The sequence below is a fragment of the Phaethon aethereus genome (assembly GCF_964289735.1).
Source record: "Phaethon aethereus genome assembly, chromosome: Z".
NCBI lineage: Eukaryota > Metazoa > Chordata > Aves > Phaethontiformes > Phaethontidae > Phaethon > Phaethon aethereus.
The window spans coordinates 14,476,117-14,494,098 of NC_138577.1; the positions used below are offsets into that span (position 1 = coordinate 14,476,117).

General features: G+C 38.6%; 1 protein-coding gene across 1 annotated transcript in view; it reads left to right on the plus strand.

Moving 5' to 3' along the window:
• Nucleotides 1-802: 802 nt before the first annotated feature.
• Nucleotides 803-17,982, plus strand: part of SPEF2 (sperm flagellar 2) — a gene marked incomplete at both ends in the record, with an annotated part of 64,002 nt that continues 46,822 nt past the window's right edge. The window contains 9 exons of the mRNA XM_082012873.1: nucleotides 803-860; nucleotides 1,631-1,733; nucleotides 3,956-4,208; nucleotides 5,843-6,013; nucleotides 7,611-7,751; nucleotides 8,804-8,883; nucleotides 10,234-10,438; nucleotides 15,700-15,888; nucleotides 16,409-16,596. Coding sequence (XP_081868999.1) covers nucleotides 803-860; nucleotides 1,631-1,733; nucleotides 3,956-4,208; nucleotides 5,843-6,013; nucleotides 7,611-7,751; nucleotides 8,804-8,883; nucleotides 10,234-10,438; nucleotides 15,700-15,888; nucleotides 16,409-16,596 — 1,388 coding nt within the window. The remainder of the gene's footprint in view (nucleotides 861-1,630; nucleotides 1,734-3,955; nucleotides 4,209-5,842; nucleotides 6,014-7,610; nucleotides 7,752-8,803; nucleotides 8,884-10,233; nucleotides 10,439-15,699; nucleotides 15,889-16,408; nucleotides 16,597-17,982) is intronic.

The window sequence follows — 17,982 nt, forward strand, 5'->3', positions numbered from 1 at the left end:
GTACGATGCTAACATAGTAATTTGTGCCGTCATGTGAACTGACCTGGGAAAATTACCCAAGATTAATTTTTTTCTTTTTCCTGCCACATCGTTTTTCAGCCTGAGAGTCGCCAGCTCTGCATCATGTGCGCTAGCACCACAGCAAATTCAGCAAGGAGCAGCCCGAGGCTGGAGTGGAACGGGGAAGTAGCGACTCAAACACGTATTAAACCAGCGGCTAGACACGCGGCCCGGCAGCCAGGAGGGGGCAGCTGGGGCAGGCAGGGAGCACGGCTGAGAAGGCAGCCGCTGCCCCGCCAGCCGACGCTGACAGCCCTGACAGAAAATAGCAGAGGATCATCGAACAGGGCAGTGAGAGACAGGGGCTACCGACCACCTGGGACTAGAAGGATCCTGCTGCCTCTCAGCCACGAGCTCCCTCGCGCTCAGCCGCCCCCTCCTCAACGCACTGGCAGCCCCGCGCCCCGCGAGGGACGCCCACACCTAACGGCCCCGCCGGAGGGGCGGTTGGGACGGTCAAGGCCCCGACGCGCGCCGCCCGAGCGGCTGCGGAGGCGGGCACGCGCTCTTCCTCGCGGCGCGCTCACCTTCCTCCTGGTCTCCCCGCCCCGGCCACACCCACGACACCGCCCCATCCGCAGCGCATGCGCAGCCTTCCCCGAGCCGCGCTCGCTCGTGGAGGGTGGCTGTTGCGGTGGGCGGGGACGCCCTCCCCTCCTCCACCGCGCATGCGCCCGGCCTGGTCGTCGTGGCAACGGGACGCGGTGCCCGGCGGTCGTGAGGGCCGCCGCGGGCGCTTGCCATGTCGGAGATTTTGTGCGAGTGGCTGAACGAGGAGGTGAAGCTCTCCCGGAGCGTGGGTGAGTGGCGGTCCTGCCCCGTCGGGAGAGGACGGGGGCTCGGGGCGCAGCTGGCTTGCCTGCCAGAGCAGGGCATAGCCGCAGGGTCAGGCCTTCGTCCCGCCGGGGGATTTAGGGGCTTCTGTGGGGACAGCTCCCGCTGACCTACTGCCGAACCCTTCCTCGCGTCCTGGTACCTCCTCAGGTACGTTTTTAATCTTCATGTGCAAGACGGCGATTTTCGAGGTGAAGTTAATTTTCCTCAAGGCACAAGTACTCTCGAGGGACATGAGGAGCTTAAGCTTCATCTGCTAATAAGGACTCCAGAGGATAAAAATATTTTGTTTTCAAAGCAATGCTTTGTTTTGAATGGCACGTGTTGTGCTGGCTTTGGAGAAGCACTTGTTCTGCAAGGAGGGAGCAACTTTCCATGCAAGAGTAGCCCGTTTGATCTAGCTTTGTTTTCATTTGCCTTTTTAATGGAAAATTTAGTAACTATCATTTACAGATATTGCCACGATCTTAATGACAATTATGACAACGTTTACATTTTAACACTGAAAATGAGAATTAAATGGCTACCTAAAGCTTATGTTGCAAAATAACTACACAGAAAGCAGATTTTTTTTGTGACTTGAAGATCAATCTGCTAGTATTCCTCTGAATTATTTAATAAAGTTTGGACTTAATTTGGTTATAAAAATAATAATGAGTTGTATTAAGATTGATGTATGAATTCTTTTAATGATCTTAAATTTTTTTTTTTAAAACAAACAAAAACCTGAACTTAGTTCCAGGATCATTTTCAGAAGAATTTTCTACTGGCTACCTCCTAGGAGAACTTCTACACAAATACGGTCTTCAGGATGACTTTAATCAATTTTCACAGAGCAGGTTAGTACGTATGGGTAACGTATCTCACAGAAATTAGACAAAATATTTATTTTTCAGTTAGGATTTGCTAATGCAGACTGGGAAAGACATATGGAACTTATTAAGATTTCATACATTTATCAGTAAGTCAAAAGCTACTTGTATTTGACACATGGGTTAGCTTTGTATTTCCAGGGAGATTGATCATACTGTTTTAAGAAAATTATGCATTTTGATTGCATCTATGAAAGCAACAGGTTAGACCAAAAGTTCAAGAAGCCTTTCAAGGATGTCTCTAAGATTGAGGATATTGACACTGTCCCCGTGAGCTGTGTAGAGCCAGGAATACAGAAGTGTGGTGTAAAATGAAAATGGTGGAGATGTGTTGGCTTTGATTGAAGCTTTGGCAGAAGATTATATAAGAATTTATACATTTACAAGTAAACTGGGGTAATATCTACAATGAAGAAGAACAGAAAAACAGGAAGTTGAAAAATCTTGTATAGTTCTTTGAGCCTTTGTATGTTGATGCTGTAGTTCATGGGGTTCCTTGGTTTATGCTCTTATTTTGGCAGATGTTGGTGCACTTGTGTATCAAGTGTGCCAAGCTGTACATCCTCCTCCTTTTTCTTCGTGAACCTCTTTTTTACCTTCTTTGCACTTCTCATTCATTTATACCCTTTCTTAACCAACTTGTAGGAAAGCAGCTTGAGCACAGCTAACAAAGGGAGACAACATACACAGCAGTTTTGCACAGTAGCTTTTGGGCTCTGCTTCTAGTGCTGTGATGTGATCTTCTAGGACAGGGTGTGATCCCCAGTACCCACTGGAGCAACTACTCAAAATGTCAGGGCTTCAGCTCAGATTGCTGTCCAGAGAAAGGAGGCTATATTACTTGTCTCAGGCTGTAGGGAATGCCCAGAGTCTTTACTTACCTTGGGCAGGGGAGGAGATGGCTTTGCCTGCAGATGTGTGTGGTCATGGAAGATCTATGTCACCAAGTCAGGCTGCTTCAGAAGGAGGTCAGTAGACTGTTCAGTGTCACAGATGATGAAAAGGAGATTGACTGGATCTTCTCTGAGACAGTGCAGATACAGGAACTTGAACCCGCAGCCATGCGGAGGGAGAGGCAGGCAGAATCTGTGCTTGTTGGGTTGGGAAAAGGAGATGACTGGCAGCTTGTGGCTTCTGGCAAGAGAAGGGAGGTTCCTGCTGCTGATCCACAGCTGCAGAACAGATTCACTCCCTTGGTAGCAGATGAGAGGCTGGTGGCTCTGTGCAACAAAGAATCTGAGCTGTCAAAGTCTGAACCACGCAGGAGCACCAGGAGGAAAAGGTGAGTGATAATAGTGGGAGACTTTCTCCTGCAGGAGATTGAGATGCCCATTTTCTGACCTTACATGCTAGCCAGGGAGGTCTGCAGTTTGCTGTGGGTTGGATCCAGGACTGCAGAGGGTCGTCCAGCTCTTGCATTGTTACCCCTGCTGCTCTTCTATGTGGGCACCAAGGATACTGCCAGAGAGAGCTGGAGCATATCAAGAGTGGCTCTGGAGGCAAAAGTCAAAGGCATGGGGGCCCAGGTGACTTTTTCCTCAATTCTGCTGGGGCGGTAGAAGGGCTGGCAAACCTAGTGAGGATAGCTTTAAACTAGGGATGAAGGGGGAAGAAGGTGATTTTAAAGGTCTTTTCCAACATTAATGATTCTGTGATTACTCTGAAACAAGTGAGGAAGTGACGGCCTAGACTGGCAAGCAAGAGGAAGGGGTGATGTGAATAAGAGAGGCAAAACAGTGCAGAAGGCTGCCCACCCCAAATGTGTGTATGCAATTAAGGAAGTGCTGAGAAGACAGCGTTATGGGAGAAGCATTCATAATTTTTCTGGTTAGAAAAATTGTTTTAACCTGGTTTGGCAGGTTAGAGCTCAAGTGCTTTTTGTGTATGGTATACAATTAGCTGCAATTGGGGGTAAGCTTTTGCTGTCAGATGCACTTTGTGTGTGCATGTATCAAGATTTATATAACCCATTGTGTTCTCTTTATCAAAATTTTTGCCTTGTAGACCAGTGCAGTTACATGTACTGCAATATAAAACCTAAGCCAAAGTGTGTATCTCATTACTTTAAGGAAGTCTTCTGTGCTTTTTTATCTTCCTATCTTGGTATGAAATAAATATCACAACCACACTTACTGCAGCAAGAAATTAAGTTTATGTTCTCATTTTTGTTGTTGTTTTTAATCATATAGGGTTGCAAATGCAAAACTTAACAATTTTTCTCGCCTGGAGCCCACGCTTCACCTCCTTGGTGTACAGTTTAATGAGAATGTGGCCCAAGACATCATGACGGGACAGCATGGGGCTGCAACAAAACTTTTATATGAATTGTATATTGCTTTAGGAAAAAAGAGAAAGGCAAAGCTCACTGGAGTAGCCATGGAAGCAATGAGACCTGCAGCAACTGCAAAGCTTAAGTCTATTGAAAGTGTATTGTATCGAGAGGTAACTATGCCTATTTTGTATAAATATATAGGAAAAAAGGTATCATATTTACATGTACCTGTGAAGTATGTTGCGTGCTTCCCCTCCATGCTTTTTAGATCTATTCAAAACCCAATACTTAAATGGAAAAGAAGTGACTCATGAGGATATTGGTCATCTGTGTTTTGTGTTCCTTTGTTTTGGCTCATTCTGTGTTACCTGCTCTGTTTTTAAGTTTTCTCCAGACTTAATATACGTATAGCAACAAAGGTTAGTAGTTATTCCGCAACTGCTGTTTTACTCGTTTGATCAGTACAGATTACAGACTGCATTGCGGTCTAGGTATCAATTTGGACTAATTTCCCCTCCAGAAAACTTATTTAAAACTGTGTTGAGCTTCGTGCCACAGTGGTTTGGTTCCTTCTGTTGCACATCTTTCCATATATTTATACTATACTCCAGCCTGCAATAACCATATGATGAGTAATATGAAGAGGAAAAAACAAAAGGAAAAGAGTATCTAAGAGGGAGTCAGTATCAATGTAGTAGATTCTGTTAAGGGCATTCTCCTTGTCTTCAGCAGTAACATTCAGTGTGTGCAGACCACAATTTTTTATCCGGATGAGTAATCTTTAAGAAGCTTTATATCATGAATCAAATTCAGCTGGGTGAAATTTTGTATTTTTTTTTGGCACACTTCCTGAAAGATAGCCTACAAGTAGAAAGTTTACCAACAAGTGCAAGGATAGTACCAGTTGAAACATCCCTTCACTTGTAGAAGGGATAGCTTAAAGAAGATAAAGCAACTGAGAGTAGCTCAGTTGAGATAGGTTCAGAATGGCATTTGAGTTGTAGAATAGTTGAGCTTGGAAGGGGCATCTAGAGGTTACTTAATCCACGCCCCCCGCTCTAAGGCTCTAAGCAAAGTAAACTATAGCAGGTTCCTCAGGACCTTGTTCAGTTGATTTTTTAATATCTCCAAAAATGGAGACTTCACAGCCTGTCTGGGCAAATTGTTCATCACCCTTTCAGTACTTTTTTTTTCCTTACATTTAAGTTGAATTTTCTGTATTTCAGTTTGAATAGAATAGAATAGAATAGTTCCACTTGGAAGGGACCTACAATGATCATCTTAGTGCAACTACCTGACTACTTCAGGACTGACCAGAAGTTAAAGCATGTTATTAAGGACATTGTCCAAATGCCTCTGACAGGCTGGGGGCATTGACCACATCTCTAGGAAGCCTGTTCCAGTGTTTGACCATCCTCTCAGTAAAGAAACGCTTCCTAATGTCCAGTCTAAACATTGCCTGGTGCAGCTTTGAGCCATTCCCATGCATCCTTTCGCTGGATAGCAGGGAGATCAAGCACCTGCCTCTATACTTCCCCTCTTCAGGAAGCTGTAGAGAGAAATGAGGTCACCCCCCAGCCTCCTTTTCTCCAAACTGAACGAAGTTTGGCATGAAGTTCAAATCCGCGTGTTCTTTTCAATGGAGCTAGTCTTGTTTTTCTGAAACATATGTGACTATGTTTAGATGTTGTTCTGTGTACATTAACACAGGAAAACACAGTTTGAAATGACTGTCACAAAATTATCAGGTTTAAATATGTTACTTACTGTTTCTGACACTTCATTGCTGCTTGTTTAATTTTAGCGTTTGAAAACTTTAACACCACGTCAGGCTGATTTGCAACTACAGCGGATTTCAGAGCATTTTGACATAAAATCTAAGGCAATAGAAGATAAAGCAGCTCGTATACACATTGCAGAACAACAGAAAGTTCAGAAGCTCCAGGAGGAACAAAGAGCCCAAGACATTGAAAAGGTGACTACTTATTTTTTATGGATTTCTAAAGAAGAGTTTTCTCAAGGTCATGTACATAATGAGTTACTTAAAGCCAGTGAAAATGTTTCTTAATTCTGTGCTACACATTCATGTTTATACAAAAGCAAAGAAAAGGAGTAAGCATGGCAATCATTAGTATTTAGATATAAAGCCAATACACTGTTAAAAGACCCTTAAAAACTTTAATAATAACTTAATGTTAAATTGAGAGTGTTTGCATATTATCATGCATGGAAAGTATTTATAGATTTGAAGGCAAAGTGTAAATTTCACAGCTGTATGTGTTCAAGGTGGCCTTGTAAAAGAGATTTGTGACATTATTCATTTGTGAAGAAAAGATGAAGCATTTTTCAAAAGCAGGAAGAAGACACAGGGAAAGGGACCTGTAGTCGGTATGGCCTCAGAACATCCTGTAGCTCTGTGTAGCTGTTCTGATAAAGTAAAAAAGAGGAACTAATTTCTTAAGATACGGGAACACTTACTCGAAGTACAGCCTGTAGTTTCTATAAAGGCACTGGCAAGTAGTCCAAGGGGTATTGAACCACAATGTAAATGAAGTTGACTAATTTGAGATGCATTATATATGGCTAATTAGAGAGAGTCTTGCTGTGGTTATTTAGTTGCTTTATTGCCACTGCATGCACAAGAATGAAAAAAAAAATCCCTTCATACATCTAGAAAAGAAAATACAAGCAATGTCCAAAATAAACTTTTAAAAGAAAATTTATTAATATCTTATTTGATATATTACATATTTATTTTTAACTAGCTTTGACTCTTTGTAAATTTTTTTCTACTCAATTCCACCTTTAACTGCATGTATCTGTAGTGCACTTTTAACTAGTGTAGTTTTAATGTTTGTTACTTCTTGGTCATCTGAGACTCATTGCTCAGCAGTAATATTACCTAATGGTATTATCAGTTTCTGTACCAGGAAACTGGTCTTCTCAGTTTCTGTGCTGAATTCTGACCTGAAACAGGTACTATATTAGAGTTAGAATTCAATACAAGCCCTTAAATGCCTATTAGCACTGAGCACAAACTGTTTTTCGTTACAGATGTGCTTCTATTGCACCGCACTATTTGTTAAATGTAGATGTAGCATATATAGACGTACCATTTTCAGATAATGGTACTTAAAAAATACATCTTCACCCTCAAATATTGCGAACATATATAACATATTGCTAAGCTGTCAAATTATTCAGAATGTAGAATGATACTTTAATTTAAAATGCATTTTACAACATCTACTTCTTGATATAAAAATGATGATTTATGAGCACAGTGGCTGAGAATATTCTTAAGGCAAGGTTTAACCGTGGACAGAAGTTAAGGAATTTTTTGCTTTCATGGCATTTTAGTGATATACTTTAATAGAAAAAAAGAAAGAAAGAAAGAAAAGTCATTTGCTCAAGCCTGGAGCCTGATAAGCTCTTCTACTTTCTTCGTGGAAGATTTTTTTTCCTTATGGCTTAATTACATTTACTTCATAGATATATAGTTAGTGTATTAGGGCCATATGGTGTATTTTGTTTCAACTCAAGTATCTGAACACAAGATGTTGAATATTTAGCATCGCATAGGAAGAAGGAGACAAAATGAAATAATGGCCAGGATTCAAGCAGCCATTATACAAATTCCAAAGGCACCACCAAGCCATGCCATAAAAGCTATTGAAGCCAAAAAATTCTTAAAGAAGAAAAGAGAAGCAGAGGTAACTATCATCAATATTCTTTTAATTTTAATTGTATGAACTTGCAAAACATGATTTCTGGGAGCATTTACACTTACAAATACTGTACTTGCACCATCCAAAAGCTGCTGAAATAAATGTTAAAATGATATTGTACACTCAGCCAGTGAAAATTGGGCTAAATATTAATATGATTATAATTCTGCACTTGTTACTTAGTAAAAATTTATTTTGATGTCAGGGAAAATTCTTATTGAATAAATATCATAGGTAGCTACCAATTTAATTGCTGACAGTATTTTAGCTTCTAGTCAACTAAGTAGAATATGTGAAATAAAAGCATTAATGTTTCCTTTTCGTTAGTGCATGATGAAGTTTTGCACGATAATGTATGAATTCTCCTGTAACACACTATAAAACTTTCTGCTCTATCAGAAATGTTAGTAACAGCTGAAATTGACAAGCCTTAAATCAAATGAAGAGATGATGGCAATGCAGCAAGAAAAACATTTTCTCTAATATCTAGGGCTGAAGAGTACTTGGTTTGTAATCTTACAGTTGATGGATTGTAATCTTACAGTTCATGGATTATATTGTCATTAGGAGTGCAAATATTACCTGTTTTTACAACTGCACAACTGTGACAGATGCATTTAAATGTAAGAGTGTAGGAACATAGCTGTTTGAGTAGCTATCAGTACTAAATCTAAAGCAGATCATAGCCCAGAATATCTTGTTTCAAATCCCTGAATGGTGGGAATTCTATAAACTGCAAGAGTCCTACATAAAATCAGAATTATCCTGCAGAATGAACAGCTGCAAAATCTTAGGATTTTCTGTCTGGTGGACGTAGGTATAGCTAGGAAAAGAGGATGTGGGAAGGAAATGAAAGGTAGAAGAAGGAAATAGTCTTGCCATTTTTCTTGATCTAGCTGATAACTTAAAATATTTTCAGTGTTAACATTTCTGTTGTACTAATATGACATAAAAATAATTCCCTAATACTTAGTCTGCTGAACCTTCCTTATGATGTTTCGTGAAAAGAAACATTACATTTTGTGTTATTTCTTAAGGACACATACAAGGAGATTAAAAAGTTTGAGAAGTCTATGGCAGGAAATGCATCTGCAGTGCACAGCCAAGACACTGACAGGTAATATTTGGGTGTTAGATTGCTAAGATTAGCCAGGTTCTTACCTCAGGTGCCTACTGTCTATGTAGACAGCTACTTCTGGAAAATGCAATGTCTTTAGTTTAAACTGTGATTGTCCTTTGAGTGATTGTCCCACTAGCACTGCAAATATTCCAGCTCCAGCACCGTTACAAAGTTTTTACCTTACCTTTAGTTGTAGTAGAGATGGCGCAAGCTTCATTCTCTTTTTTTTGCCATATATGCACCAACAAAGAACAAAAACTGCATCTCTTCTTCTCTGTTTATTTAAGTCATTGAGTCTGTATGGTTGGTTAGACTTGCAGAGAGACGAGAATGGTTGTGGATGTACACACACGGTAACACATTTCAAAAACAACAGAGAGAAGTAACCTTTCTCCTTTGACTTACCTGTACGTTCATTTATTTGTGAATAATTTTAAGTAATGGTCATTCTGTCACCTTTAGTGATATATATACCACAGTCATAAAAGTTGGCACTTGTCCATACTGCTGTGGATACTTCTGTGTGTAAACAACTGCGATTAATCATAGAATCATAGAATAGTTTGGGTTGGAAGAGGTCATCTAGCCCAACAACGTTACAATGAGCAGGGACAGTTTCAACTATATCATGTTGCTCAGAGCCCCATCCAACCTGACCTGGAATGCTTCCAGGGATGGGGCATCTACTTCCTCTCTGGGCAACCTGTGCCAGTGTTTTACCACCCTCACTGGGGAACATTTTCTTCCTTAGATCTAGGGTAAATCTACCCTCTCTTAGTTTAAAACCATTACCCCTTTTCCTATCACAACAGGCCCTGCTAAAAAGTCTATGCCCCCTTTAACTACTGGAAGGCTGCAATCAGGTCTCCCCAGAGCCTTCTCTTCTCCAGGCTAAACAACCCCAACTCTCTCAGCCTGTCCTCACAGGAGAGGTGTTCCATCCCTCTGACCATTGTTGTGGCCTCCTCTGGACCCGCTCCAACAGGTCCATGTCTTTGCTGTGCTGCGGGCTCCAGAGCTGGATGCAGGACTCCAGGTGGGCTCTCTTGAGAGCAAAGTAGAGAGGCAGAATCACCTCCCTAATTTCCTGTTTCTGCAGAATTTGCTTCCTTTTAACAAATTAACTAATTGACAGTTGGTTCAAGTCAGTGCTGGAGCCCTCCTCTTGACTTAGTGGTCATTGTGGGGCACAGGAGCATGAAAAAGTAGCCACAGTGCCCACAAAGAGTGCTGTTGCGCATTTGTGAGACTTGCACATAACTATACAGGGATCTATATGAAAACACCTCTAAGAACCATAATTCCTATCAAGTCAGTGATCCTTTTCTTTTTAACCTTTTCAATCAGTGGTATACAGGAATCATTGAAAACACAGAAGTTGAAAGAAACTACAGCACACACAGCAACTGAGCTGTTAAATATTTATTCAGATGATGAATATATACGGAAAATTCAAAAACGTTTAGAGGAAGATACATTTGCTAGAGAACAACGAGAAAAGAGACGACGAAAAATGCTAATGGAACAGTTAATAGCACATGAAGCTGAAGAGGTGAGAGAATATATGCTGAAGCATATAACCCATGCACAATTATTAATCTGAAAGTTTGCTTACAAATATAAAATAACTATTTTTGGAGGGTTGAATAAAATTTGGAGGGGATAAAGGAACCTATATACCCTTATCTCTAAAAATGACTTTTATGCCAACTATTGTCTTTCCTTGAAAAGTATGGAAGGTTGTCCATTCTTTCTCACCACCTTTATGTTATACTTCATCCTTACAAATATTAAAAGATCAGGTTAAGGCAGCAGAGCTAAAATTATTAAAAATCAGTTGAAGGCATGCCTTCTATTCTTTTCCTTGCTCCTCCTGCCAAGCTGAACATCAAAATGTATACTGGTTCTGAAGAAGATACTTATTAAAAAACAAGAAACATGACATTCCTTGGCTGAAACCCTGTATTTACAAATGTGACATGTAACGTTTTTGCTCTGGACTGAATGAATTCTGAAATGGTTGTGCTGCATGATATGAAGAAGCAAAACAATTATTTTGCAGATCAGAGCATTGATTTTTGATGTGTGATGGAATAGAAGATGTTTCTCTGGAGGATGTCTGTGTTATGTCTAAAAATGGATGTTGCAGGTTATTCGATTTGAATCTTTTCCTGTAAAGCACAAGGCTTTTCAGATTCCTCCTCAGATACTTCTCATTCAAAAAGCAGCTCATAGGTTACTGACTTCACAGATCTTCTCTTCTGTGATGATTGTATCAAAACAGAACCTTGTAACTTACTGGGTTTCTGTGATTTCTACTTACCTTTTATCTTACTATTGCACTGTGAGTCCTTAGCTTAGAATCATGTGTGTTGAACCCAGTATAGCTGAGCCCGTCTCCACTCTTGTTGGATAAAAATAGCACTTCAGATGTGTGGCATCTCTGAAAAGGAAAAGTTTGATATTATATATATATATTTAAGCATTGGCTTGTAATGTCTGGAGAATTGCTTGGAGTTGTTAAGAAAAAATAAAATTTGTTGTGTATTTTATCTCTATTTGATCTATATTTTATGAAAAACACCTGCAGTGGCTTAGATCAAGAGTCCGTCTATCCATGTATCCTGTGTCTGAGCTCTCATTCAAAGAGGTTCTATATCATGTTCTTATTGATATGCATAGGCCATGAAGTAGTTTTGCAACCCAGTCATCTGAAATCACTGTAGTCCCAAAACTTGCTCTTTACCTGCTATGCGCTGTTGCAGTCCCAGCACAATCCCACCAGCCTGGACTAGTGGGTCTGATAGTCATGGCTATCAGCTGATGGCCATGTGGCCAGCAGCAATCACTGGGGCATTTGGTGGATACAGCAGATCTAAGCCTGCAAAGGCAGCTAGTTCTGTTGAGGAGGTCTGACAGCTGGTCCATCTGCAGCTGTAGTACAAGCCTTGTCAGTTTGAGATGGAGGAATTGTTGCAATGTGCTGCCAATCAGACTGTCTCCAGCGAGGCTCCAAAGCAAGGCAAAAATAACAATAGTGTTCCTAACTTCCAAAGAGGAGAAATCAGCATTGATATAGAAACAAAAGAAGCCACAGACTGCAGGAATTAGAAGTAAAGACAAGTGAGCAGGTGACTGGAACAGTAGTCTGACCAGATCAGAGAATCTATTTAGTGGTAATTTGGTTCTAAATTAGTAGAGGAAGAGGTGTCTGGTTGGAAGTCTGTGAAATTTCAGAAGTTAGATCTTGCTTGACTTCAGAGAAGTGTGAAGCAAACTGAGATATTTTCTTTTAAAAATATACAAAGTAGTTGAAAATTACTTTCTCACTCCATCAGCCATTGAACCAGAAAGGATTTGAAGACTGAAATTATAGCTTGTAGACATTAGGGTCAGATTTTTACCTATACTGCATAAACCTTGAAACACAGGGCACGGGATCATTTAGAGTCAAATGAGTTTCATCCCTTCAGAGTGCTTTAGTGTCTTTCATGTCCATAAGTGTAAGCATCTACTAAAAGAATCTTCAAATTTTTGAGTTTTGACACACTGCAAGTTGGAGCCTGGGAGAAAAAATACTTTACAATCACATGACACTCCTTTATGTGGAGGACAGGGTGATGCCAGTCAGATTCTCATAGGCAGGAGTTGAAAGTGTTTGACAGTGACATGGCTTCATCCCAATTGAATCTTTGATCTCTTTCATTTCGACAAAGTATTTGTTCTAAGTACTCATTAATTTTAAATGTTCTGTATCTCTCTAAATTTAACAAGTTATCAGGAAGAAGATACTATCAGCAATAAATTGAGAAGATGAAAATGGGAGGAGAAACGAATTGTTACTAGATTATTGCATGTCAACCAAATAGATTTATGTATGCTAAGCTATAAGTTTTGGTCATAAGTGTTATGATTACACAACAGGACAGAATTGTTTCATTTGTATGTAAATTAAACAAGGAAATAGAAAAATAGAAAAACATGATATAGTAATTACATATGAACAACATGAAACATAAACACATTAATGTTTGACCACTGGATGCCACTGTTGTCTCAAGTAGGTAAACTGAAAAAAAGTGTGTATTACGCTTTCTCAGTAGTAATTTTTCAAATTATTACTAAAATGTCCAATTTATGATATTTATTATTTCTTCAGACACTTCACAGTCCTCTGTGAAGAAGTTGATGTAAAATGGTAGGTCAAAAATTGTACTACCGTTTTTATTTTGTCTCCTAATATGCCCAGAAGTTTCAAAACCTTTCAGCCTTAGGTTTTAGTACTTTGTCCATTCCTGTTCGTATGAAAGATAGCTACCAATGCTTCACTCCCCTATCCAATAAGCACCCTTTTTGAAATTATGAGTTTAGTGTTCTGAATTGTAATTTATCCATTGTGTAGCTCTAAGTTACTTGCCTTTTCATATATTCTTGTTCCTCAAAAATTCCCTGCTAGCTCTTTTTAGGCCTACTCAACATGTCAAAATATTTGAGCACTTAGAATATTGAAGTTCTCTACCCCCCAGTTAGAAAAGAAAAGGTCTGTTTTATCTGTTCTGAAGTGTTCTAAAGGAACATCTTCCCATTTCCTTTATAAAGAGGGCATTCACCTAGATGAGATGCTTTGATCTCTCACTGGGCCAAATATTTGCACCATATAGTTGATGGTTTGAGTATGACAAATGACCACTCTGTTAGGGTGGCTTCTGCAATGCCCTGTTAATTAGGATTTAAAGATCTATTTTCCTCTGGTGGAATACTTAACTGCTGTACTAATCCACAGTTGAGGATAAGCAGTTGCAACTAAAGAAAACAATGAAGGATATTTACTTGTAATAGGAAGCAAAGTCTGTGTATCCTCTATTCTTCTTTGAAATCTTAATGAAATTCTAAGTCCAAAGAAGAAGTGAGTAGAACTGAGGCAGCAAAGGGCATCATGTCTCCTTTTATTGCCTTGACTTAATTATGTAAGAGACAAATAGACAGATTAACTCTTCAGTAAGCAGTGCTACTGGATAATTTTATCACCTGAACCATATCAAATGACACATAGCATGATAATGAAAATATAAAGTGCATATAAAGTTGTTACCATTGCATTGTTTTCCATTTCAGTTGCATGCATTATGATAATTCTGTATGTAGAAAAATAGTGTACAAACAGTACACTGCAGATACAGTACAAAACTAAATACATTCAAAATTAGATCCTCATTTTGTGATAAGCTTTGTAGGGAGATGATATTCCATGCAAGTGAAGGATTAAACCCTGAGAGGACTGCATCTTTGCCATGAGAACTATCATGCAGTGTCATGAGATTCCATGCTAGGAAAGGGGATTGAAAAGCTCACATTTTGCTAAAATAAGTAAAAGTAAGTCACCAGTATTTGATTGGAATGTACTTTATTCCCAGCAACTGCAAAGGGAAAGGAACTTAAAAATACGGAAAGAGCCTTGTTCCTTGTTTGAAAAATATTGGCTTCTCCCTAACATCAACATTAAAGATCTAAATTAATTAGAAAGTCATTTGGTTTATTATTGCAATTAAAATTGCCATGTTTTGAAGCTTTGTGTTGGAAATCTATTACAGATGCCCTTGTTGCATTGTATAGCACAGATCTAGACCTCTTTGTAGAGTTCTTTCATAAATGTTATGATAATGTGCAACAAAGTTTGATTTTCATTTATAGGTGAATTTATGTAATGTGTTCTGCCCTCTTTGTCATAGACAGCTGGTGGAAAATAAACCAGATTGAAAGAAAATAGAAGCAATACTTTATTTTAGTTTGGTTTTTGTACTACTACTACCTGTCCTTATCTGTTCCTCTGTGTTTAGAAAAATTAACTTGAAATCTTCTGATCAGTTCCCAATTTAGGTCCTTAAATTTGAATACATTTCATAGCAGTTTTTCTGCATCTGAAACAAACACCCAAGGAATCAGAGATTTCCTATAAAAATCTGCTGCAGAAGTGTATTTGGCAATGGTGTTTGAAAGGCAAGCTGATGCTTTTGTATTGAAGACAGAAGTAGTTTTGGACTCTGAAAGCAGTGAGGCAAAACTTTAGATTAGGTTAAGCATTAATTTAGATACCAAGAACAGTCTAGAAAAGTATAGTAGCAAGAAGATACTATTATATTTTGACAAGTAGTTTGAAAAATGACAGTCCACATCCTTCAAAGTGTCTGTGCACACCGACCATGCTTCAAGCAATAGTTCAGAATGGTTTTCTGAACAGAGGAATTCTATTCATGTCCCAGTGAGAACACTGAAATTTACCCAGGAAGTCTTGAATTTTCTTCTGTTCTGCATGCTTCCTCATATTCCTAGTCTCCTGAATGGAGGAGGGAATTACCCAAATCCCAAGAAAGAAGTAAAAAGTTCAAACCTGAAGAAGAATAGACTGATTCTAGCAGAGTATGGCTGAGAATGGGGACTGGTAAAGAGTGGGGATAAGTTAATGATTTGAGGAAAGGGTATATCTTTACATAAAGAAACAATTGTTTGAAATATGCTGCAGTTTCTTTGCACACAGGAAATAGCCAAGTTAAAACTGAGTTAATCTGAACAAATGTATTTTTACTATCTCGGTTAAGACATATTTAGAATTCATTTCCATAGTTCTACAATTCTTACACAGTTTACAAAAATAGTAGTCATAAAGAGAGATATATGTTGTTCCAGATTTATGTATCAAATGAGCAGGTAAATGCTGTTATATGGGCCATTCAAATTTCTTGTATGAGACACTGATGAGTTGTCTATGAAATACCTTATAAGCTGTGCTTAATACTATTATTTTTTATCTTTTAGGAGGCTTACCGGGAGGAGCAACTTATTTACAGACTAATGAGACAATCTCAGCAGGAGCGGAGGATTGCTGTTCAACTCATGCATGTTCGACATGAAAAAGAGGTGTTAAGGCAAAACAGACTTTTCAGGGAAAAACAATATGAAGAAAGACGACTGAAAGAGTTCCAGGAAGCTCTTGATAGAGAAGCGGTAAAGATTATTTGCTCTTTGAATTGCTGCAGGGCTGTTACAGTACCTTCATGCTATAACATGGAATTTCTATTGCCAGCTGTTAGCATTTAGGACCTTTCTAGTGACAGGGTGATTTAATGATGAATATATTCTTTTATCTAGGTTCAGAGTTACACCTAAGTTAATGAGCGGGGTAAAGCTGAGCAACTTAAAGTCTAATTTTGATCTTTTCTTCCAAACTAATTTTAACTTTGTAGGAAAACATTGCATGCTGAGTTTGAAAGGCACAGTCATGCAGAGGCAAAATGACAGAAGACAATGACATAGGATCTTGTTTCAAGAATCATGTTTTTAATTTCCTTTAGACGTAATCTCTTAACAACCATTTTTGTCAAATACTGGAGGAGTTTCACTTATGAGTGCTAATTTCTAATTTTTTTATTTAAATGAGCAAGTTCATTTTAGTTTCCAGGACTGTGCACTTCTGCACTTTCATTCTCTTTGTAATCTCAAATTTCCTCTTTAAAAAATATTCTAGGCTCTTGCAAAACAAGAAAAAATTGATTATGAAGAACAAATTATCAAAGAAAGGGAACGTCATGAGAAAATTGCTGTTGAAAGAGCTCAGGCACGTTATAAAAAGCATTATTCTATATGTTGGGAAGTGATTGACCAAATCATTGATTTGTCAACAAAAGTAGGAGAGTATCGTCTACTAACAAACAAGTGAGTATGGTGGCTGTTAGGCAAAAACAACAGCTGTTGGGTAGCTGTTAGGCTTCATTATTCAGTCTGGTTTAAGCACCATAACATCTTATATAGGTTCTCGGATACCTTACAGGATAGTTCCGATTAGTTTGTGTGGGAAGATGATACTAGTTTTGTGTGAGGATTCATTGATGTGTAATACAGAGTGAACTAATGCTAAAGCCCTAATTTACTGAAAACTCAACTAACTTGAATCCGTAGTGAGACGAAGATGCTCTAGTTCTACAGCCTGTGAAACTAACGATTTCCCGTTTTATGAACAAATTCCTTAGTTTAAAAATTAAAAGCTGAGTGGTGCTCATCTCATTCTAGATTGCTCCACTAGCTGAACATTTCCTCAGTGTAATATAAACAGAAAGAATTTCCTAACATATATTAACCTGCCTGGACTGTCCTAAGAAAAGCAACTCGGTCCAAAATTTTCCGTGTCCTACATGCTGTGATTCCCTCTTCTGACATGCCCTAATTGCACAAGGTTTCTGAGAAGGTCCTAAAAAAGCAGTAACCTCCAAGTGCCTGTGCTGTAGGAGTGCTTCCAAAACCACAGAGTGGGGTGTTGCTGGTGTTGATCTATCATTAGTATTCAGTGAATAGACTATGAAGTAAGGCTTAAAGGATTAGAAAGTATGCCAAAATCTTCATCGCCTTTTAGTGTAAATGTATGTTAAAATAATAAAGATCTAAGTGTATGAAATACATATTTTTATATTTTAGGGAAATTACATAAATTTAGGCCCAGTAAATATATGATAAAATAGTCAACCTAGACACAGTTTAGTGATGATTTGATGATTTCCTTGTCTGACAGAGTCATGGTTCCAGTGTAAGGTAGTGTCACATTTGCTTGTACTGAGTCGTGCATAATAGGTATAGATATTTGAAATATCTTTCCAAAGTATGGATATCAAGGTTGTATCTGCATTTACTGCCATTATAGGTACGCTTTGTTTGTCCTGCTGTGCACTTCATTGTGCAGGATGCATAGAATAGATATTCAATTACTTTTCAACAGCACTTGCAGAGTTTTGTTTAAAGCTATAACACTCAACTGTCTACAATCATTACTAAAAAATGAAAGTCCAAATTGATGTAATCTTAAGATTAAATCTTAAAATTACTTTCATTTTGACCATATGTTACATTTGTTATTCATACTGTTTATTTAGCAGCAATAGAATTCTAATGTGACATATGTCAGCATCCTTGTTTGCATTTAGCTTGCTACTATATGCAGTTTATCTTCTTGTTTCATATGAATATTTTTCCTTTCTGAAAGAAAAACAAAGGAGTTTAATACTCATATAATTCTAAATTAATTTTAGCTTCCAGGAAAATTTCTGTAGA